Below are 23,647 nucleotides of genomic sequence, written 5' to 3'. Positions count from 1 at the left end.
GTGACCCAACTTACAACAGCAGTGGAAAAAAGCGACTTCTGATTGTTTTTCCCACATAATGACCACTGCAGCATCCCCGTGGTAATGTATGACGGTCGCAGCGTCCCGGGGTCACGCAATCCCCCTTTTTGTGACCTTCCGACATGCAGTCAACGGAGAAGCCAGATTCGTTTCACAACCGTGTTACTTACTTGTAACAACTGCAGTGATTCGCTTAGCAACCATGGCAAGGAAGGTCGCAAAATGGGGGTGGGGGACTCATTTAGCAAGTTTCCGCTTAGCAGCAGAAAATTGGGGGCTCAGTGATGGTCCTAAGTAGAGGACTTGCCTGTAGATCCTATTCTTTCTGCATCTGAGTGCTTCGCGTGGCTGCATTTAATCCACTCCGCGTCATGGAAAGAAAGCGAGATATAGATTGTCCTTGACTTAGGACCACAATTGAGCCCGAAATTTCAATTGCTAAGCGAAACAGTTGTTCAATGAAATTTGCTCTATTTTGCCATGTTTCCTGCCACCGTTGTTAAGCGAATCTCATTGACTTTGCTCATTGGAAGGTCGCAAAAGGGGATGACGTCAGCCCGGGACCCTGCAACCGTCATAAATACAAGTCAGTTGCCAAGCGTCTGAATTTTAATCCCATGCTACAGTTCCTCACTGGAGCCTCAGCATATACAGCTGGTCCTCAAGTCCTTCGGGAAAGGGCGGTATATAAATATAATAAAAATAAATGTACAACCACAATTCATCTATGGCTAAGCAGGACGGCCGAAGTGAGCTTTGCCCCCAATTTGACGAGCTTGTCGTTTGTTAAGTGAATCTCTGAAGTGAATCCGCCTTCCCCATTGTGACCTGGTCAAAAGGTCATAAAAGGGGGATCACGTGATGCGGAACACAGCGACTCATAAATACGAGCCAGGGGCAAGTGTCCAAATTTTGATCCCGTCACCACGGGGATGCTGCAACCGTCGTAAATTTGGAAAACAATCTTAATTCCCCTTTTCCAGTGCCATCGTAAGTTCGTACGGTCACTAAACAGAACTGTTGTATGTCGAGGACTGCCTGTATAGAGAGGGTCCACAGTTAGGATAGACCCGATAAAACACACTTTGCTAGTCATAACTGGGAGAAGACTAGTCGTCTTCTACTGAAACTTAAAATCTCAGACCTGGTCGATCAAGACCGCCGTGGGAATCGGAGGTGACCTGAGTCTAACCCGAGTTCCTTTGTTCAGACGACAAGGAAGCCGAGGAGAACAAGGAGAACTTTGACCTGGCCAAAGAGAAGGAAGGCAGCGGCGGGAAGCGGCGAGGCGAGCACGAAGTCTCCGAAGGGAATGTTGCGACGGCTGCAGCTGCCGCCCTGGCCTCAGCTGCCACCAAAGCCAAGGTTTGTCACGGCGGAGAAGATCTCCACGGCCTCCGATTTCCGCTGCTTTTCAAAAAAAAAACGGCTTTGTCGCGACGTGCCAGGATTCGCGCGCCTGTTTTTGTTTCTCCCTCTTCCTTCCTGTTTCTCTTAACACTTTCCCAATGTCCCGTTTGTCCACCTCGGCTTCAGCTGCCCGACGGGTTCGCATGAAACGGAATCTGTGTACTGCTTGAAAGGCTTCGATTGTCCCTTGGCTGAGATCGCCCCTGTGGAAAGTTTTGGCAACTCCCAACTTAACGGCCTTGATGGCTTGATTTCTTTTCGGCATTATGAAAGGCGCCAAGCTTTTCTTGTATCACACAGCCTCGGCGGCCTTTTTTTTTTTTTTTTTTTGTAGGGAGGCTAACGCATTCCAGCTCCAATTTGCTGACGGGGAGGGTTGTGGGTCTGAAAAGAGCCCATTGTGTAGCCCTTGCAGAAATGGAATTGGAAAAACGCTGCCGATTCTTCCTTTCCTTGCCGTTTCGGAGCTAATGAGCAGAGGATCTCTTTGCCAAGGAGGGCCGTGCGCCTTCCTCCTTCAGGATCTGCTGTACAAACTCCGAAGCGAAGAACACAACTCGTGTACGGTGCTTTTATCCAAGCAAGGCTGTCGTTTGCATTGTGGGCAAACCCAGCTTGCGAAAAGGGGCTTTCCCATAAAGTAGTCCTCGACTTGTGACCACAATTGAAACCCTCCCACCACCACCCCAAAAAAATTTATGTTCCTAAGCAAGATGGTTGTTAAGTAACTTTTGCTGCCATTTTTACTACCTTTCTTGCCCCCGTTGTTAAGTGAATGACTGGACTTACTAGGTGAGTCACACACTTGTTAAGTGATTCTTGCTTCCCCTTTGAATTCGCTCCTCAAGACGGTCGCAAAAGGGGATCACCTGACACCACCACCCCCGCGCAACCGTCATAATTACGAGTCAGTTGCCCAGCATCCAAATTTTGAACACTTGACCATGGGGATCCTGCAGTGGTTGTAAGTGTCCTGAAAAGGTTGTAAGTTCACTAAATGAATGGTTGTACGTGGAGGACCACCTACAATGCAGATAGGAGTAAAAATGGGCATAGAAATTGCAGGAGGAGACTGTGTACCACCAAAGCTTGTAAGCTTGTAAGCCGCCCTGAGGCTTCGGAGAAGGGCGGGATATAAATGGAATTAAAATAAAAAAAATAAAAATAAAAACCCCTGTTTCAATGTGTTGTGGTGTCGGTGCTGCTAAAGACAAGAGCAAGGGACGCCCTAAGGCAGCCATTTTGCATCCCTTGCTCACAAAGTCACACTGAGGACTGACAAAGGAAGATTCTAGCTTTTTATGACCTAAAATACAGGCAGTCCTCAACTTGTGACCCCAATTGAGCCAAAATTTCTGTTGCTAAGCAAGACATTTGTTAAATGAGTTTTCTCTCATTTGACGACCTTTTTCCCCACGCTGGTTTAAGTGAATCCCTGCAGTGGTTACGTTAGCAACACAGCTGTTAAGTGAAGCTGGCTCTCCCATTGACTTTGCTTGTCGAAAGGTTGTCAAAAGGGGATCACACGACACCCCACCCCCCCTCAGGACATTGCAACCATCTTAAATATGAGTCATTTGCCCAGCTGCCTGCAATTAGTGCAGGTTCGAGTCCCACCAGGCTCAAGGTTGACTCAGCCTTCCATCCTTCCGAGGTAGGTAAAATGAGGACCCAGATTGTGGGGGGCAATTAAGCTGACTTTGTAAAAATGCCGCTTGGGGTGTGTGTGAAAGCCCTAATAAGCAGGCATATACATAGAATGAAGGCTACTGCTAAGTTTGTAAGCCGCCCTGAGTCTTCGGAGAAGGGCGGGATATAAATGGAATTAAAATAAATAAATAAAAATAAATAAATTTTGATCACATGACCGTGGAGATGCTGCAACGGTCATAAATGTGAAAAACGGCCGTAAGTCACTTTTTCCAACTGTTCTTCTAACTTTGAACGGTCACTAAACAAACCGTGGTAGATCGAGGACTACCTGCATTAATTCCTCTTGTATAGGCTTTGCTTTTCTATCTGGGATCCAAGGCAAATCCTTGTTTCATCCAGTAAACCCCAATCCTTATCACACCGGTTTGACGTCCCTCCAAATCGCAACACGGCTGACCAAACCATCCTACCCAGTCTCTCCCAGACACGTCACCTTCCAGAATCCCTGTTTTCAAGAGTCGTTTGAATAAATGAAATTTACTTCACCCTTGGGAATCCGTACGTCCCTTTGTGGTCGCAAGCAAGCTTTGTCTTAACACCGCTAATGGAGATTTAGTTCTTAAGCCGCCTCAAGGCGATTACTTCATGTTAGTGACGAGGAAGGATATAACGGTGCCTTCAATTTACCCTGAAAGAAATCTCGGCCTTAAAAACAGTTGCCAAGGCAGATCCCGCAGCTGTGCTGTTGGATCACCCTTACGGCAACCTCGATTAAGGTTTTTCTTAACCCTTTCCATCTCTGTTTCCAGCAAACCCCACGAGAATTGCAGAAGCCTGAAAGAGACGCCGATCGGAAAGTTGACAATGAAAATATGAGACGTTTTAAATGACAGAAACAAAAAAAATACCCATCCAGAACTACCCACACCCCCCCCCCCAAAAAAAAAAACCACACTGCTGGTTTGGCCTTCAGGTAAACTGATTTCTCTTCTCCCTTAGCATCTGGCCGCCGTCGAGGAACGGAAGATCAAGTCTCTGGTGGCTCTCCTGGTGGAAACCCAGATGAAGAAATTGGAGATCAAACTTCGCCATTTTGAAGAGCTGGAAACCATCATGGATAGAGAGAAAGAGGCGGTAAGATTCGAACCTGGTTCCGTTCACTGTCTCGGACCGACACCCCGTCCCCCCCACCCGGTCTGACGGCTCAAAATTCCTCCAGATTTCTCACGGTTGATTTCTTTAGAGCCCAATTTATCCTTTTTATCAATAACTCTGGGCAGTGAGCATACCTGTACACGGGCGGTCTTTGGCGCGCAGCCACGATGGAGCCCGAAATGTGTGTTGTTAAGTGAGACATTTGTTAATTGACTTTTGCCTCATTTTACGACCTTCCTTCAACCGCCCTAAAAGCGAACCAGTCGCCCGGTCTCTGGATTTTGATCACGTGATCATAGGGATGCTGCAAAGGTCCCAACTCTGAAAAAAAAGTACGCGTCGGGGGTTTGTTTTTGTTTTTCCGTGCCGTCGTAACCGTACGGTCACTAAATGAACCGTTGTAAGTCGAGGACTAGGTGTAATAAACCCTAGAGAAACACGACTTGACTTCTCGCCCCAGGTTGCCCCAAGATTGCCATCGCTGAGTGGGACACTGAATTTCTCCAGTCTGACTCATTTAGTGACTCCGCCTTAGCCGTGATCTCTGTGAAGAGATTGATATATAGGCTTCTAACGTGAAGAAAAATAATATATCTATCACTAGAGAATTGTTAGTGCTACTTCTCCTGAACAGCAACATTGCTGGCAACAATCCTGGGTTAGGGATCCCCCCTCCCCCCAGATGTACCAGGTGCACATATGAAGGTCCAACTTAAGCCATGCATTGCTAAAAACCTAGGCGCAGGAATCTTTCAACTAAAAGTAATTTATTGCTAAAAGCTAACGACAGGAATCTTCCAACTAAATTGATTTATCGCTCAAAGCTAATGACAGGAATCTTTCAACTAAATTGATTTATCGCTCAAAGCTAATGGTGGGAATCTTTCAACTAAAGTCATTTATTGCTCAAAGCTAATGACAGGAATCTTCCAACTAAATTGATTTATTGCTCAAAGCTAATGACAGGAATCTTTCAACTAAATTGATTTATCGCTCAAAGCTAATGGTGGGAATCTTTCAACTAAAAGTGATTTATTGCTCAAAGCTACTGACAGGAATCTTTCAACTAAATTGATTTATCGCTCAAAGATAATGGTGGGAATCTTTCAACTAAAGTCATTTATTGCTCAAAGCTACTGACAGGAATCTTTCAACTAAATGATTTATTGCTCAAAGCTAATGACAGGAATCTTTCAACTGAAGTGATTTATTGCTCAAAGCTAATGGCCGGGAATCTTTCAAATGAAGTGATTTATTGCTCAAAGCGGAATGGTGGGAATCTTTCAACTGAAGTGATTTGTTGCTCCAAGCTAATGACAGGAATCTTTCAACTAAAGTGATCTGTTGCCGAAAGCCTTTGCTTGGGAATTTTCTCGGCTAGCAACACCTGCTAGTAATTCCATATAGGTCAGTGGAATTCAAGGGTGGTTGGACTTGGTTCCCTTGTGCCGATATAAGAATTCTAGGCTTTCCTTTTTTTTTTCCTCCGCCCCCAAATTCTTCCATCCCTTCTACTACAAATGCTGACGTTCAGTCAGTTCATTGGCATCTTCTTTTTTTGCAGTTGGGGAGCTGGCGACAAAATCTACCCCAAAGCCATGTCGTAGACCCCTCATTGGGCACCCCTATGGACACCCCTATGGTCAGATCGTGGAGCCCTTCCGGGCATCCCTCGGTCAAACTACAGAGTCCCTTCGGGTACCCCAACCATCAATCCGTGGGGTCCCTCTCGGTCCGTCTTGGTCAGGCATGTCCAAAGTCCGGCCCGCGGGCCATTTGCGGCCCGCGGGGCGGTTTAATACGGCCCGCAACAGCCCTCCCTGCTGTATGTAAATGCGGCCCTCCCACGGCCCTCCCTTCTGATTGAGGGCCGCCCCTTCGGGAGCTGCTCCCGCCTCCCCCGCCGAGGGGCCGCCCCAGGAAGCGCAGGCCGGCCCAGCTGCCGCCCCCACCCCGCCAGCCAGGCTCCGGGGCTCCATGCGGCTTCCTCCGCCTCCTCCTCCTCCTCCACCAGGCCTGCTCGGGGCCTGGGGCGGCTCCAGTGCGCAGGGCAAGCACGCGGAGAGCGGATCGCGCCCTCATCCGGCCGGAGCGCAGCCCAGAGGAGGAGCCGCTGGGCCGGGCATGCCCTGAGCGGCCGGGGGTCTCCGGTTGGGCCATGCGGCACTGTGGGCGAGGCGGGGGTGGCCGGCGGGGGTCTCGGCCTGCCCGCCCATCCCGCTGAGCACCTTCCCTGCACGCCGCGGCTGCCCATGGCGGCAGCTCCGGCTCCGGCGGCGCTGGGGCGCGCGGGCTCCGGCGGTGCCGGGCTGGCCGCTCTGGTACCACAAGGACCTGAGCCGGGCGGCGGCCGAGGAGCTGCTAGCGTGGGCCGGGCGGGCCGGCAGCTTCCTGGTGCGCAACAGCGAGAGCGTGGCCGGCGCCTTCGCCCTCTGCATGCTGTGAGTCCGGGGACCCGCGGGCGCCGCCTTGGGGATGGGCCGTGGGAGGGAGGGGAGGGGAGGGGGCCAGGGCGCGCCTGCAGAAGACCCCCCCGAGGCTGGGCATTCCGTGGTGGCGGCCCCGGAGCCTGGAGCGGGGGTCTGTCCAAGCCTCCGATTTCTTTCTTTCTTCTTTCTTTCTTTCTTTCTTTCTTTCTTTCTTTCTTTCTTTCTTTCTTTCTTTCTTTCTTTCTCTTTCTTTCTTTCTCTCTCTCTCTCTCTCTCTCTTTTCTCTTTCTTCTTCCTCTCTCCTGCATCCATTCTCTCTTCTTCCTTCCTTCCTTCTCTCTTTCTCCTTCCCTCCCTCCCCCCATTCGTCCTTTCTCCTCCCTGTCTCCTTCCCTCCCTTTCTCCCCCCCTCCCCTTCTCAGCCCTGCCTGGCGCTGGAGTCCCGGGGGTGACCTTCCACCATGGAATGAGACGACTTTTTCAGCTGCAGAAATGTCAGCCTCCCGGGACGGGCTGGGCGACCCCCCGGCGGGGAGAGGTGACTCCCCTCCCCCTTCTAGTGGCTTTCCCGACTCCGGCCACGCCGATCTGCCGCTCCTCCAGTGGGTTGAAGGGCCGGCTGCCTGGCCGAACCGCCGTGCTCCTTCCCCTCGCCCCAGGCTTGGCGCGGCGTCTGTGCCGGTGCAGCGAGGCTGACGGTGCGCGCCTGGCCTGGCTGAGCGCGTGGCGGTTCGGCCAGGCAGGAAAAGGTGCAGGAAGCGGCTGCCGCCTGGTAACAGCACCCGGGCTCACAACGTGGAGGCGGCGAGCAAGCGCACGCTCAGGGCGAGGCGGCCGCGGTCCAGTGAGGGAAGAGCGCCGAGGGAGTGGCCGGCCGGGCTGCGCTGCTGCCGAGCAAAGCTCGGCCGGGGCGCCCGCTCTGCTCTGCCTGGCGCCAGCTCAGAGACTCCGCCCGCCAGGCCCTTCTCCCGCTCAGCCAGGCCAGGCGTGCACCGTCAGCCTCGCTATACCGCCTCCACGTTGTGAGCCCGGGCGCCGTTACCAGGCGGTGGTCGCTTCCCGCACCTTTTCCTGCCTGGCCGAACCGCCGCGCTCCTCCCCCCCCGCCCCAGGCTTGGCGCGGCGTCTGTGCCGGTGCAGCGAGGGCGCACCTTCTTTGCTGCCGGAGCTGCCCCGGCTTCGAAGCCCTCTGGCTCCCCTGGGCGAAGGCGACATCCAGGGAAGGGCGGGTGTGTGTGTGTGTGTGCACGTGCGCGCATTCTGTGTTTCACAGCCATTTTATGGGCTGGGATGTGGGGAGCTGGACAGGGGTAGGTAGGGCCCTGGCCTAGCAGAATTTGTGAAGTGGTGGAAGTGTGTGAGCTGTTACCAGAGAGTCTGACCTTGTCAAAGTAAGTTTGACAAGGTCAGACTCTCTGGTAACAGCTCACACAGTTTTTTTTTTAAATTTATTTAAAATACATTGTGAAAACTCAGCTGTCAGTTGATCTTATGTTATAAAATGAAAAGTATGCCATTTGCAATTAACTTGGCATAAAATAATTCATTTGCATTTAATTGTAATTGTTCAAAGAATGTTCGGAAAAATGTTCGGCCCTCCAGCATGTTCACTTCATCCAATCTGGCCCTCTTTGAAAAAAGTTTGGACACCCCTGATGTAGACTCTCCAGGCACCCCATAATCAATCCATGAAGTCTCTCCGGGCACCCCCATGGTCACCCATGGAGTCTCCCCAGACACCCCATGGTCAACCCATGGAGTCTCCCCAGATACCCCACGGTCGATCCGTGGAGTTCCTTTGGGCACCCTCTAGATACCCCGCGGTCAATCTGTGAAGTGCCTCTCGACACCCCGCAGTCAATTTGGGAAGTCCCTCTGTATACCCCAACAATCAATCCATGAAGTCCTTCTGGTCCATCTGTGAATTCCCCCTGGACACCCTGCAGCCAATCCGTGGAGTCTCCCCCAGACACCCTACAGTCGACCCGTGAACATCCTCTGCGGAGCCCGCGGTCTATCCATAGAAGGACTCTGGGCATCCCAGGGTCAATTCCCGCAGCCCCTCCCATCACCCCAAGGTCAATTCGTGAATTTCTTTCGGGCCCCTCGCATCCAGTCTGTGCTGACTCTCTGGGCACCCACCCTACGACGGTCGGTCCCCGGAGCCCCTCCGGAACCCCCACACTCAATTCATTCAGCCTTCGTTTTCTTAGCCTTGGCCCAACAACCATCGCCCAGTTCCCAAGTTGACTTCTCCGCTGTTGGGAGGACGTTTTAGGCATCATTCTCGTCCTGACCCTTTGATCCCCTGGGGGGTGGTTTTGTAGCCCATCCCGTTTCCCCTTGGAGGCGAACCGTGTAAAATGGGGCGCTCCCACACAGCACTACCCCACCTCTCTGGTGGGCGTGCTTGAGACGGACACGTGACTTCCCGGCACATTCTTCGCTCTTTCTCCGCCGGGTTTTCCCAATTTCCCTTCCACGCAAGAGAGCTTTTGTGCGACACCCCCCTCCCCCCCCTCCCCGTCCCCATCCCCGCATCTCTCCCTCCTGCTCTCTGCTGATTGGCAGATAAGGAAAGGACGGTTGCTAGGGGTGAAGGCAGCTTCCCCGTTGATTCCCTTCCCCACCCCCACCCCTCCCGCCCCGAGAAAATTACTCTCTTGCAGCAAGCAGCTGTTCTCGCCCCACGGTGTGTTAGGCACGGGTTGCCGGCCTTTCAAAAAAAAAGGGGGGGGGGTGCAACGGAAGTCAAATTTTTCCCCTGCAAACTAGCGGGTCCCCGCTTCTCTCCATCTCAGGCGTGAGCCGCGTCGTCGAATCGGGTCTTTTTTAGTCTCTTCCCGATGCAGAGGGGCGGAGAGGTGAAATTGACTACACAATAGTTTCTGTGTAACTCGAGAAAGTTGTCCAGAGCTTAGTGTCAATCTTACAAAAGGGAGAGGCGTCCGGGGGGTGGGGGGCCTTCACCCCAAGCGGACAAGCCACACCCGGGAGACTTAACTTGTAATTTTTCCTCTGTGTGTGTGTGTGTGTGTGTGTGTTTTGCATCACAACTGCACCTCGCACCCTGCAATGGCCCGCAGTGTTTTGTTAAAATTTTACATCGCTCGCACGCACACACGCACGTAACCCGGCCTAAAACGGGTAAGGATGGGAGCTTGAGAACAGGATTCCCTAGGCGATGATGATCATCCGAATCGGAAGTTGACAAGTGGAGACATTCCATTGGTCTTCGTTCCAGGCACGGCAGATTCGGTCATTTTCTTTCTTTTTTTTTCTTTTTGGTTACCGAGGCGTGACCAGAATTTAGGAATTTGTGCGATGTTTCAAATCGGTTGATTATTTCCTCCTCCTCCATTCCCTGTTCCCGTTAAAATTCAGAGAGAAAGTTGGCACGATCCGTAAGAGATCCGTTGTCTTTCCGCTTCCCTTCTCTTCCGCAGGCTCCTAACTCTGGCGGGCTTGCCGGGTGCAAACGTTTACGTTTTGTCGCTTTGTTGTTGTTGTTGCTTTTAAAAAAGAAGGGACACCCGCCGTCAGCCCGAAAAGCCGGCAGTGGCCAAGCCCTGCACAATTGTTTCATTGGTGTCGGTTTTGCGAATTGACTTGGTTGAAACCAGGAGAACAGTGAGTTCTAGTCCCGCCGTAGGCGTGAAAGCCCACCGGGTGACTTTGGGCCAATCACCAGGAGACGGGGAGTTCTAGTCCCGCCTTAGGCAAGAAAGCCAGCTGAGTGACTGTGGGCCAATCACCAGGAGACAGAGAGTTCTAGTCCCGCCTTAGGGAAGAAAGCCAGCTGAGTGACTGTGGGCCAATCACCAGGAGATGGTAACTTCTAGTCCCGCCTTAGGCGTGAAAGCCAGCTAGGTGACTTTGGGCCAATCACCAGGAGACGGTGAGTTCTAGTTCTGCCTTACGCATGAAAGCCCACTGGGTGACTTTGGGCCAATCACCAGGAGACGGTGAGTTCTAGTTCCGCCTTAGGCGTGAAAGGCAGCTGGGTGACTTTGGGCCAATCACCAGGAGACGGAGAGTTCTAGTTCTGCCTTACGCATGAAAGCCCACTGGGTGACTTTGGGCCAATCACCAGGAGACGGTGAGTTCTAGTCCCGCCTTAGGCGTGAAAGCCAGCTAGGTGACTTTGGGCCAATCACCAGGAGACGGTGAGTTCTAGTTCTGCCTTACGCATGAAAGCCCACTGGGTGACTTTGGGCCAATCACCAGGAGACGGTGAGTTCTAATCCCGCCTTCGGCATGAAAGCTACTTGGGTGATCTTGGGCCTGTCTCTCAGCCCACCTCACAGGGTTGTTGTCGGAAAGAAAAACAGGAGTAAGGAGGAGCACTCTGTACGTGTAATCCCCCTTTTTGCGACCTTCTGATGTGGAAGCCAGATTCACTTAACGACCGTGTTACTCACTTAGCCACCTCAGGGTTTCTTCCACCTGACCACGGGGGCCCGAAAGGCCGTCAGATGGGGCAAAAAGCTCACTGCACATATGACTTTCTTAAGGACAGAAATGTTGGCCTCAGTTGTGGTCATTCAGTCGAGGACTGCCTGCAATCCCAATTCAGACGCTTGCCGACCGACTCGGTATTTGTGACGGTCGCCGGGTCCCCTTTTGCAACCTTGCGACCGGCCGAAGTCAGTGGGCAAGCCCCGATTCCCTGCCTCCCTTGACGACCCCAGCGATTCGTTTAACGACGGCCGCCGGAAAGGTCGCCAAACGGGGCCGAACCCCCGCTTTTAACAAGTGTCGCTTCGCCCCGGAAACAGACCTGCGTGTGGTCGTAAGGCGAGGACTACCCCTCCCAGACCCACAATTTATGGCCGTGAATTTCAAAGGGATGCCCTGGAGCGATTTTATGAGCCGGGGAAAGCATGCTCCGGTGGTGGTTTTTAGGGGGGGGGCTTGTAACCATGGTTTTTTTTAAAGGGGGGCTCTCAGCCATGATTGCTTTATATAAATAATATAAATATAAATATAAATAAAATTATTATTATTATTATTATTATTATTATTATTATTATTATTATTATTATTATTATTATTATTATTATTTTAAGGTGGGCCTGTAACCGTGGTTGTTTTCATATGTGGGCTTTTAATTCTGGTTTCTACGGTGGGCTTTGAACCGTGGTTATTCTTAGGGTACGCATTGAAACCGTGGTTGTTTTTAGGGGTGGCCTTTGAGCCGTGATTCTTTTTTTAGGCTGGGCTCTGAACCGGGGCTTTTTTTATGGGGGGCTTCGAACCGCCGATCGGTTTATGACTTTCCCCGTCTCGTTTGTTTTCTCCCCCCCCCAGCTGGAGCAGCAAAGACAGCAGCTGCTAACCGAGCGTCAAAACTTCCACATGGAGCAGCTGAAATACGCCGAACTCCGCGCCCGGCAACAATTAGAACAGCAGCAACAACAACAACAGCAACAACAGAGCCAGAACTCACAACAGTCACACCAGCACGCCAGCGGTCCGGGCATGAATCCTCTGGGGATAACCTTGACATCGCACCAGCAGCCTCCCCCTTACCCCATGATGCATCACCAGATGCCTCCGCCGCACACCCCTCAACCAGGTGAGCGACGCCGGTCCGGCGTTCGGCGGGGAAAGAGCCGATCCGGGCTCGGCGCCGATTCTGACCAGATCCAAAGAAGCCGAGCACACTCCGGGTTTTTTATCAAGGGCCAGGGGGCGCGTTAAGGTGGGGGAAAGAAAGCCGGGAGTCCTCGACTTGCGGCCAACGTTGGAGGCTCAGCGAGGCAGCGGTTTGAGTTGAGTCGCGCCTGCTTTTACCGCCTCTTCCTTCTCGCGGCGGTTGACCGAATTGGTAAAGGTAAAGGTTCCCCCGCACGTGTGTGCTAGTCGTTTACAACTCTAGGGCCCGGTGCTCATCTCCATTTCAAAGCCGAAGAGCCAGCGCTTGTCCGAGGACGTCTCCGTGGTCATGTGGCCGGCATGACTAGACGCCAAAGGCGCACGGAACGCTGTTACCTTCCCACCGTCGCGGTCCCTATTTTTCTACTTGCATTTTTACGTGCTTTCGAACTGCTAGGCTGGCAGGAGCTGGGACGCGTAACAGGCGCTCTCACTCTGCCACGCGGCACTCGGGATTCGACCCGCCAAACTGCCGACCTTCTGATCGACAAGCTCAGCGTCCTAACCCACTAAAGGGCGTGGTGCGGCAGCTGAATTTTGACCACGTGACCCTAAAGGGGGGGGGGAGGGAAATGCGGTGGTCGTAAGTGCGAAGGCGGGGAGGGAAAAACAGTGGTCGTAGGTGCGAGGACTCTGGGGTGCTTGGCGGTAACTAGGTAACGTCATCAGCGCTAGTACGAAGTCGGGTTTTTGGTCTCTATCCCATGGCAGTGTCGGCGGGATTGAGGTTTTCTTTTTTTTTTTTTTTTCCCTTGGTGGCTCGAGGATTGTTTTCTGCCCGATTGTTTGTCTGGGGTGAATCCCGGCTTATCTGCGTTTTTCCTCGGTGTTTTTTTTTTTTTTTTTTTGTGGACTCCCTTGGTGCTCTCGGAGCTTGGTAGCTTTCTTGTAGACGTTTCTGTAAGGATTCTCCTCGAGCAGGGGGGGTTTGGACTAGATGACCTCCCAAGATCCCTTCCAATATGACTCTGTAAGCTCTCCTGCTTGAGCAGGGGGTTGGACTGGATGACCTCCCAAGGTCCCTTCCAATACGATCCTGTAAGATCTCTTGCTTGAGCAGGGGGTTGGACTGGATGACCTCCAAGGTCCCTTCCAACTCAGCTACTCTATGATTCTGTGAGAGTCTCCTGCTTGAGCAGGGGGTTGGACTAGATGACCTCCCAAGATCCCTTCCAATATGACTCTGTAAGCTCTCCTGCTTGAGCAAGGGGTTGGACTGGATGACCTCCCAAGATCCCTTCCAATACGATCCTGTAAGATCTCTTGCTTGAGCAGGGGGTTGGACTGGATGACCTCCAAGGTCCCTCCCAACTCTGTCATCCTATCATTCTGTAAAGGTCTCCTCCTTGCGTAGGGGGTTGGACTAAATGACCTCCCAAGATCTAGAAGGAAGGGGGAGTCTATATACTGTTGCTTTTCGCTGGAAGTCGTGGTTTACACACACACACACACACACACACACACACACACACACAGAGGCCATTCTTAGTTCATCCGTTAGAAGATTGTTTTCTGCTTGATTGTTTGTCTGGGGTGAATCCCTGCTTTCTTGCAGTCGTTTCGTGACCCAACTGCGTAACATCGGCAGCGTTAGAAAGGAAGGAGATATATGGGGGAGTGAGGAAGGAAGGAAGGAAGGAAGGAAGGAAGGAAGGAAGGAAGGAAGGAAGGAAGGAAGGATTGAGGATGGGATGGAAGGAAGGCATATATGGTGGAAGGATGAATAGAAGGAAGATATGGAGGGATGGAAGGAAGGAAGGAAAGAAGTACAGGGATCAAGAGATGGAAGAAAGGAAGGAGATATAGGAGGAAGGGAGGAAGGATAGATGGAGGGAGGAAAAGAAGGAGATATACTGGAGGAAGGAAGGAAGGAAGGAAGGAAGGAAGGAAGGAAGGAAGGAAGGAAGGAGCCATGCAGAGACATCTCAGCCATCTGCTGCCTGTCTCATGAACCATTCCTCTTTTCCCCCCCTGAAACAGCTGCTGTTTGTGCTCGGCTGTTCATTTGTGTATATGTGTGCGTTTGTATGTTTTCCTCTCAGCCTCCCTTCTTCTATGTAGGTCACCGCTTCCTCCTTTTTTTTTTCTTTTTTTTTTCCTGCTCCAGCCGTTCCACTTTTCCAGCCCTCCCCATCCTCTCTCCTCTTCCTCCCCACCAACCCTCCTTCTCTCTCGATCTCCGTCTCCCTCTCTCTCTCTCTCTCTCTTTTTTTTTCCTTTCCCCCCCAATCCTTCCGTCTGATCGCAGCGTCTGAACCCTTCATCCGTTTTTGTTTTCCCTCTGCCTTTTTCTCCGTCCCACCCACCCCTCCTTCCTCCAAACAAACCTCCATTTGTGTCATTCGCCACCGTGCAATCGCAGGATCGCCTGCCCCGTAACTCGCTCGCCCTAACCGTTCGTTGCGGGGTGGGTTATTGTGCAAATCCGGGGTACAGGGAGCCGTTTCCCGCGGGGCCTCCGTGATGGAGTTTTGCACTTCGCTGTTTGCAAGAAAGAAAAAAAACCTCTTTTCCTCTGCTTTTATTTCCCCCCTCTCTCTCTACACACACACACACACACACACACACACACACATATATACAGAAAAAGGCTTTTAAAGAGCACTTTACAGTACGTGCCGTTTCTTGCAAAGTAGAGCAGTGGAGGGGAAAATATATATAGATATATTTTCTCCTCGCTGATGACTTAAAAGCATTTTGCGAAAGTCCCAGCAAAAAATAGTCCTCGACTTAACGACCGCAATTTCAGCCCCCAAATTTCGTCCAGGAGCTTTGCCTCCTTTTCCTGCCACAGTTGTTTAAGGGGAAATCCCTGCAGTTGGATCACGTGATCCTCTCCCCCCACCCGGGACATAAAATAACGAGTCGGTTGCCAAGCGTCTGAATTTTCATTCCGCGACCTCGGGACACGGCGACCGTCATAAATACGAGTCGGTTGCCCAAGCGTCCGAATGCTGATTGCGTGGCCCCCGGGGGATGCTGCATGCAAATGCCGTAAAGGTGGGGGGAAAGGATCCTAAATCGCCATTTTTTTCCAGTGGCGTCGCAACTCCGAACAGTCGCTAAAGATGAACTGTTGTTAAGACGAAGGACTTGGCTGCAGGCTGTACCTGCTGAAGTTTAGCCTGGGCCGAGGTTTTCTCAACCTCAGCCCCGGGGAGACATGTGGACTTCAAGTCCCAGAATTCCCCAGCCCTCCGTGTCGGGAAGTGATAACAACATTGACCCATCAAGGCAACCTCGGATCTTTGTCTGGACACCTGCGATCACGTCACTCCCTCCCCCCCCCGTCCCTGACCCAGGTGGGAGGGAGACCTCCCCTCCCAGCATCCCTTCCCCCTTATCAGATTACCTGAGCATGCTGGGAGTTGTAGTTCAGCCGCATTTTGGAAGAGGTCCTGATTGTTCTTTTTCTACTACGCTCTTGTTGAGCGGAAGCAAACTGGGGTTTCTGGCATCCGTGGAGCCAGCTGGATCGGATTCCCCAAAATTACTTCACTCGGCCATAGGAGGGCTGGCTGGGGGATTCTGGGAGTTGAAGTCCACGCACCTTCCCACGTGGCTAACGTTGAGAAGCACCGGCACGGGGAATTTAATTTTATTAAATAAAGCTAGGCCTGGTAGTTTGGCAAGCTGTGATTTAGGGCCGAAGCTGACTGTGATCCAGGCTGCTCTGAACGCGTTACGGCTGCATACCGACGCAGCAAACACCACGTTAGTGTACAGATCGCTTCACTTGTGGGTTTTGTGTTTGTTTTTTTCCTCCCTGAGCGCAACTAACCGCTTGTTCCTCTCTGGTTCCAATCGTTGCTTCTCAACTCTGCTTCTGAAATTGTCCTCCCAAACCTGGCTGGGGTGTGAATTAATAAAAGTGTGGGTCCCGGGTCCTCTCTTGAGCTGGGTGGCTTTCTTGCAGACGTTTCGGGACCCAACTAGGTAACGTCATTCGGCGCAAGCAGGAGGAGGAGGAACAATTTGGGATCCTTGGTGCTCTTTGAGTTGGGTGGTTTTCTTGCAGACATATTACATGGCCCAACTAGGTAATATAATCAGGGCTAAAGGGGGGGGGGGTTGCTGAGAGGAGGGGGGAAGGACTGGGAGTCTTCTCTCTCTCTCTCTCTCTCTCTCTCTCTCTCTCTCTCTCTCTCTCTCCCTCTCTCTCTCTCTCTCTCTCTCTCTCATTTTTCTTCTGTGTCTTTCTCCCTCTTTCCCTATCTCTCCATCTCGTTTCTCCTCTCTGCCCCCTCTTTTCTTTCTCCTCTCTCTCTCTCTCCCTCCCTCCCTCTCTTCCTCCCTCTCTCTCTCATTTTTCTTCTGTGTCTCCCTCTTTCCCTATCTCTCCATCTTTTTTCTCCTCTCTGCCCCCTCTTTTCTTTCTCCTCTCTCTCTCTTCCTCCCTCCCTCCCTCTCTTTCTCCCTCTCTCTCTCTCTCTCTCATTTTTCTTCTGTGTCTTTCTCCCTCTTTCCCTATCTCTCCATCTCGTTTCTCCTCTCTGCCCCCTCTTTTCTTTCTCCTCTCTCTCTTTCTCCCTCTCTCTCTCTCTCTCATTTTTCTTCTGTCTTTCTCCCTCTTTCCCTATCTCTCCATCTCGTTTCTCCTCTCTGCCCCCTCTTTTCTTTCTTTTCTCTCTCTCTCTCTCTCTCTCTCTCTCTCTCTCTTTCTCCCTCCCTCCCTCTTTTTCTCCCTCCCTCTCTCTCTCTCTCTCTCTCTCATTTTTCTTCTGTGTCTTTCTCCCTCTTTCCCTATCTCTCCATCTCGTTTCTCCTCTCTGCCCCCTCTTTCCTTTCTCTCTCTCTCTCTCTCTCTCTCTCTCTCTCTCTCTCTCTCTCTCTCTCAGTACAGAGGCACTGAACGATGGTGAATGGATAGGAGAGATGGATGGAGAGGGAGAGAGAGAGAGAAAGAGAGAGAGGTGGAAGGGTGGGGAAGGAAGAGATGGAAGGCTGGGGGATGGAGAGTGGGATGAAAATGGGTCGAAAGGATGGGGAGGGAGGGATGGAGGGAGATGGATGGACGGAGAGATATACAGAGACACGGAAGGGTGGGGGACGGGTGGAAAGATAGTATGGAGAAGTATGGGGATGGAGGGATGGAAGGAGGGAGGGATGGAGGGAGATGGATGGACGGAGAGATATACAGAGACACGGAAGGGTGGGGGACGAGTGGAAAGATAGTATGGAGAAGTATGGAGATGGAGGGATGGAAGGAGGGAGGGATGGAGGGAGATGGATGGACGGAGAGATATAGAGACACGGAAGGGTGGGGGACGGGTGGAAAGATAGTATGGAGAAGTATGGGGATGGAGGGATGGAAGGAGGGAGGGATGGAGGGAGATGGATGGACGGAGAGATATACAGAGACACGGAAGGGTGGGGGACGGTTGGAAAGATAGTATGGAGATGGAGGGAGCTGTGCATTGAGTAGCAAGACTTCTGGGGTGGGGGTGGGGGTAGGCAAACGTCCCACCTAGAGTTGCGACTAAAGCATGGGACCCAGGATGTTTTCCATTAAGGAAAGCTTTCGAACCGGACTGATTCTTACTAACTTGTGCAACCGCTAACTTGTACGTGCCAGCTCCGAGATTAATTTGTTGGGTTTGGTGGTCTCTTTTCCCCCTGAAGGGCAAGGAACCCAGGATCTGGGGTACTTTGTAGAGCCCCATCCCCACACAGCTTGAGACCGAGGAATGGCTGGGGATTTTTGTCGACGCGTCGCCAGCCAACGTTTATGGACTCTTATGTCCTTTTTAAAAAAAAAAATAATGAGGAAAATAATATCGTGCTGATAACGACACTAATAAAACTGTCCCGCCAACAGTTTTTAGCGAGCGTTCGAATTGGCAGTTCAGTAACTTGGTTTGTTGTGCTCCGTCCACCTCGTCTACTTAACTTGGATCACCTTAGGAGGACTTAAGGGATTTAGAGTAGGCTTCCTTGGCTGGAGAGGCCAGGTGACGTGGGCACCACCCAAAGGAGCTTCTCCGGATAAGGGTTTGGCAAAGCCAGATCTGAAGATCGAGCTGCAGGACTTCTGTTTTACGAGACTTAGAAGCCATGGCTGAGATGTTCCTCAAGAGGATGGATCATAACCCTCATGATTCACGGATGGTCAGAAGCTTGGAAGACCTGGTCCTGACTTCCTCATAGAATCATAGAGTTTGGGGGAGGAGGGGACTGTGGAGATCTTCTCATGATTTCTGGAGAACGTGGTCAGAAGCTCAGAGGACCGGTCCCTTTAGTCCTGACTTCCTCGTAGAATCATAGAGTTGGGGAGGAGGGGACTGTGGAGATCTTCTCATGATTTCTGGAGAACGTGGTCAGAAGCTCAGAGGACCGGTCCCTTTGGTCCTGACTTCCTCGTAGAATCATAGAGTTGGGGAGGAGGGGACTGTAGAGATCTTCTCATGATCTCTGGAAAACGTGGTCAGAAGCTCAGAGGACCGGTCCCTTTGGTTCTGACTTCCTCGTAGAATCATAGAGTTGGGGAGGAGGGGACTGTGGAGATCTTCTCATGATTCCTGGAGAACGTGGTCAGAAGCTCAGAGGACCGGTCCCTTTAGTCCTGACTTCCTCGTAGAATCATAGAGTTGGGGAGGAGGGGACTGTAGAGATCTTCTCATGATTCCTGGAGAACGTGGTCAGAAGCTCAGAGGACCGGTCCCTTTGGTTCTGACTTCCTCGTTGAATCATAGAGTTTGGGGAGGAGGGGACTGTGGAGATCTTCTCATGATTTCTGGAGAACGTGGTCAGAAGGTCAGAGGACCGGTCCCTTTGGTTCTGACTTCCTCGTAGAATCATAGAGTTGGGGAGGAGAGGGGACTGTGGAGATCTTCTCATGATTCCTGGAGCTCATGAAGCTTCTCAACCCATCCCCTGCCCAGAAGAAGATGATCATACCATTCTGAACCAATAGCGAGCGCCATGGTTGCGCTTTTGGGGGCTTCAAACCCTCCCCACCTGGGCAGGTGGGCTTGAATAGACCTGGACCGTGATGCTCGGTTGCCCGTGGGAGGTGTGACAATGTTGTGTTATTTGGGGAGATTCCCTCTTTCCATTTTGTGTGCCCGTTTCATCTGGTGGGGTCTGGGATGGAGAGATGGATGGATTGAATGATGGAAAGGAGGAGGAGGAGATGAATGAAAAGGACCAGAGGATGGATGGATGGATGGATGGATGGATGGATGGATGGATGGATGGATGGATCAAAGGGAGGGAAGGAGGGAGGGGATGGATGACCAGAAGATGGATGCATGGAGAGCTGGACAAGGAGCTGTTCCAGAGCTTCAAGGATGGACTCCTGGGGCCACCACCGTCACAGAGTTCCCCCACTCATACACCCGGGTCTTCTTTTCCCCCTTACAGGTCCAATCCTTGGACAGGGCTCCATGATGCCCGGACAGACATTGCCAAGCCGAATCATGCCAGCTGGATCCGCTGGCGCCCAGTCGGCCGCCAGCGCCACCGTCCCTCCATCTGGGCCAGGAAATATCGTGGGACCCCGGGGACCCCTCGCATCTCCCAACGGCTTGTGTAAGTCTTCCCTCTGGGATCCTCGTCTCCCTTTTGGCCGATGTTCAGACGCCAGGTTTCGATTGGATTCGATTTCTGAAATTTGCAGCCAGTCCTCGTCTTACGACCGCCAGGGAAACCTCCAAATTTCCGTGGCTAAGCAGGAATGACGCGTGAGGTGAATGCGGTCCTGTTTGAGGATCTTTTCTGGCCGCCATCATTAAGTGAGTGGTTGGATGGACGGACGTAATGACCACGACAGAGACCAAAATTTCCGTCGCTAAGTGAGACAGTGGATAAGGGAGAGCTTTGCCTCACTTTACGACCTTTCTCGCCACCGCTTGTTAAGCGAATCCCTTAAGTTAGTCCCCGGTCATTAAAGCGAATCCGGCTTCCCCTATTTGACATGGCTGGACTTAACAACAGTGGCAAGAAAATGGGGCCAAACTCCCTTTACAAATGTCTCACTTAGCAACGGGATCCGGGGGCTCAATTGTCGTAATTTGAGGACCACCTTGAATGTAATTGCTTGTTAAGATAGAAACCGGTTGAAATGGAAGCAGCTAGGAAACCTATAAAAATATATATATATTGCTTAAAAAAAAAGAAAAAAGTCTACAGCAGATACACACAAGGTCCTCACTTAACAAATGTCTCACTTAGCAACCAAAAATTTGGCCCCAATTGTGGTTGTAAGTCAAGGACTATTTCTGCCATCCCGGTTGTCTTAATATTTTCTTGAAAATCTTTTGGCCCCGTTGCTGTCCATAATCCTTCCGAAAGCCCTTGGTTTTTAATTGAAGCAAGCCTCTTACAAATCCAGTGGCAGGGAGTTCCCCTGGCATCCTAACATGCCATTCCTGAACTGCCAACTCCCATTTTTATGGGCACTGCTGGGAATTCAGCCAATCAATTTTCCAAAGCAACAAACCAAAGAAAATCCCAACTCTTTGTGATAGTCCTCGACAACAGCCTCAGAAACTCAAAAAAAGCGACCAACTCCATTGTTGTCGTACGTCGAGGACTGCCTGTCCTTAAAACGCTCCGTGATCGCTTTGTTCCAGACTCTTCGTCTCTGGAGTTAAGACACCTCCCAGTGGAAAGAGGCAGGCAGTCCTCGAGTTATGACCTCAGCTGAGGCCCAAATCTCCGTCGCTAAGCGAGACGTTTTGTTTAGTGAGTTTTTGCCTCATTTTTACGACCTTTTCTCGCCTCTGCTTGTTCAGCGGATCCCTGCAGTCGTTCACTTAGTCATTAAGCGATTTCCGGCTTCCCCGTTGACTTCGCTCATCGGAAAGTCGCCAAGGGGGGCACTGCAAACATCATAAGTACGAGTCAGTTGCCCAGCCTCTGAATTTTAATCACGTGAACTCAGGGCTTCGACAACGGTCGTTAAGTGTGAAGTAACGGTCACTCAACGAACTTATCGTAAGTTGAGGGCTAAACGGTATTACCAACCGACCGGTGGCTGTGGTCCACCCTTCCCCAAATGAACGTTCTGATCCATCCATCCATCTCTGCTAGGAGCCGTGGAGATCTTCACCGGTTGGTCTCCTTGGTCTTCCTCTTAAAACGGGGGCCTCATTTTATGACCAAACCTTCCAGGTTTTCAACATTTAGAGTGTTCTTCTTGGTCTTCCTCTTAAAACGGGGCCCTCATTTTATGACCAAACCTTCCAGGTTTTCAACATTCAGAGGTGGCTTCCAACCCATCTTCTGCCTAATTTAAGCCAGGCCCGATGTTGAATCTTCTGAAGAACCCAACTTTGAAGGTCAGATCTCTCTTTCCAGATGCCCATCCTAATTCTCTCTCTGGTGTCTCTCCTCAGATCCTCAGCCGCCTCCTTCTCTTCCTCCTCCTCCAGCCGATGGGGCAACGCCGCCACCGGCGGGACCACTGCCCGCCTCCACCGCCCCCTGAAACGAGACCTTCTCAAGCTCTGGCAGATGCATCCGACACCATCGTTCTTCCATGTTCTGCTCCTCCTTCTCCCGGCTTATCTTTCCCCCCACCCCTCTGCGTCGCCCGACCCACAACTCCCATGGTTTTGGGATGGGGGCGGCCATAACTCTCTGGGTGGTCCTTCTGGCTCAGAGTTGGCACATCGTGGTGCTTCGGTCTCCTGGCCACCAAGGGCTTCCAGCATCCTCAAAAGAGTTGGTTGAGGTCTCCTGAGGTTGGGGGTTGGGTCAGTGGGTGAGGCCAAGGACCAAGATGGACCACCTTGGTCCCGTGAACCAGAGGAGAGAAAGGAAGGGTTCCCCGTAGCTTCAAGATGACAATGCTTCTAGGAGATGTCTCCAGATCGCTTCTTCCAGGTGAACAAGTTCTCCAGAATTATCGCTCTTCCTCTTTCACGCCTTCTCCTTCAACCTGGGGGACGGGGGACGCCGCATTCTCCCTTCCCCACAAGTGTCAATGTAATAATCCATAGGGACCTCCCCTCCCAGTCCGCCGCCCCCCCCCCCACCTTTCTATGGCTCCTCCCCCTTTGGCCCACTTGCTCGACCACCCCATCACCATCCTCCACCGCCATCAGTTCTCAAAACTACCTCTTAAAACCGCTGCACTGGGCGGCGGAGGTCAAGCCAGCGAGCGTGGACCCTCTTTGGGGTCCAAATCAAGCCGCCTCTCACCTTTCATAGGAACACCCCAACCTCGACTGTACCCCAAAAACCCCTGCTTACCTATGCTTGCCTCCCTTCGACCCTTTAGAAACGGGGGGTGGGGGGGGGCCTGCCGACTTTGGATCGGTCCCGGACGCTCTCAGCCGCACCCAGTTGATTTCCGGCCACGCTCCCTCGCCTCGTTTTAAGGGTCTGCAAGGGGTACGGACACCCCAAATCCACCTCATTCCCCCCCCTCGCCCAGGTGCGTGAAGAATTCAGCGGGCGTGTACACAACCGGGGGAGTGTCCCAACCTCTCCCCTTATTTGAGGAAGGATCCGGTCCCCTTTTCAAAGGACCCGCTGGAATCTCGTCCCGCGCAATCCCCCGTTCCTCATTACCTCGGGAGAGGACCGGGAGAATTGCGATTCTCAACATCCCGTGCGCACTCCCCGCCCTTCCTTACCCTTGGGAATTGTGGTCTCCCATGTGCACATGGGTCTCCCATGTGCACATGGGTCTCCCATGTGCACATGGGTCTCCCATGTGCACCCCCCCACCCCCTCCTTACCTTGTGGTCCTCAAGAATGGGTCCTTTTTGACGGATCGCCTCCGAGTCCTTTTCTTTTTTTTAAGCGAGAATTTTGATTGTAACAGATTTGCAAAACTTGAGAGGTTTTGTCTCTCTTTTTGTTTCTCTCGTTCTCTCTCTCTCTCTCTCCCTCCCTCCCTCTCTCTCTCTCTCCTTGTTTTTTTAACTCGACTAGTGACCGGATCCTGCTGCATTACGTATGTGTGGGGAAATATTAACGGGTGTTTCGGTACGCATGAGAAAGAGAAGATGTCTTTATTTTCCCTTTGGGGTCGGGTGGTTTTTTTTTATTTTGGCTCCGGTTTCTTTGTGGGGGGGGGACTTTGATTCTTGTAGCACAAATGTCTCAATTTTTGTGACTTTTAGAATAAAAAAAAATGGGTTTTTTTAAGCAACTCGGCGTGTCGTCGGTTTGTTTGTCGGTCGGGCAGGTAGTCCTCGACGTGCAAACCACAACGGAGCCCCAAATTAGCAATGCTTGCTTTAGATTTACCCCCAAAATGTCCCGTTGCCAAGCGAGACAATTGTGAGGTCAATTTTGCTCCATTTGACGACCATGCTCGCCGCTGTTAAGGGAATCGCTGCAGATCTTAAGTTAGTAACCGGCACTTT

General features: G+C 51.8%; 1 protein-coding gene across 2 annotated transcripts; it reads left to right on the top strand.

Moving 5' to 3' along the window:
• Positions 1-930: 930 nt before the first annotated feature.
• Positions 931-23,430, top strand: LOC310650583 (uncharacterized protein). 2 transcript variants are annotated; one of them, XR_014494398.1, is made up of 6 exons: positions 931-1,386; positions 4,084-4,218; positions 11,979-12,246; positions 19,689-19,856; positions 21,665-22,154; positions 23,211-23,430. XR_014494398.1 is itself a non-coding variant. In XM_083380156.1 (5 exons), exons 2-5 carry the CDS (start codon positions 4,147-4,149, stop codon positions 21,754-21,756), a joined length of 600 nt encoding a protein of 199 aa, XP_083236282.1. In that variant the 5' UTR covers positions 931-1,386; positions 4,084-4,146; the 3' UTR covers positions 21,757-23,430. The 2 variants fall into 2 exon arrangements, 1 of the variants encoding a protein (XP_083236282.1); XM_083380156.1 differs by having other exon boundaries at positions 21,665-23,430.
• Positions 23,431-23,647: the final 217 nt, after the last annotated feature.

Source organism: Vipera ursinii, assembly GCF_947247035.1.
Source record: "Vipera ursinii genome assembly, contig: scaffold_300, whole genome shotgun sequence".
Classification (NCBI taxonomy): domain Eukaryota; kingdom Metazoa; phylum Chordata; class Lepidosauria; order Squamata; family Viperidae; genus Vipera; species Vipera ursinii.
The sequence above is the reverse complement of the archived record's forward strand: the minus strand, read 5'-3'. Positions and strand labels throughout refer to the sequence as shown.

Excerpts from the sequence above, each read along its gene's own strand:
- LOC310650583 (XM_083380156.1), top strand. The coding sequence starts at position 4,147 with ATGAAGAAATTGGAGATCAAACTTCGCCATTTTGAAGAGCTGGAAACC. Across the intron at positions 12,247-19,688 it reads GCCGCACACCCCTCAACCAG|GTCCAATCCTTGGACAGGGC; the intron begins GTGAGCGACGCC and ends TCCCCCTTACAG. Across the intron at positions 19,857-21,664 it reads CGCATCTCCCAACGGCTTGT|ATCCTCAGCCGCCTCCTTCT; the intron begins GTAAGTCTTCCC and ends GTCTCTCCTCAG.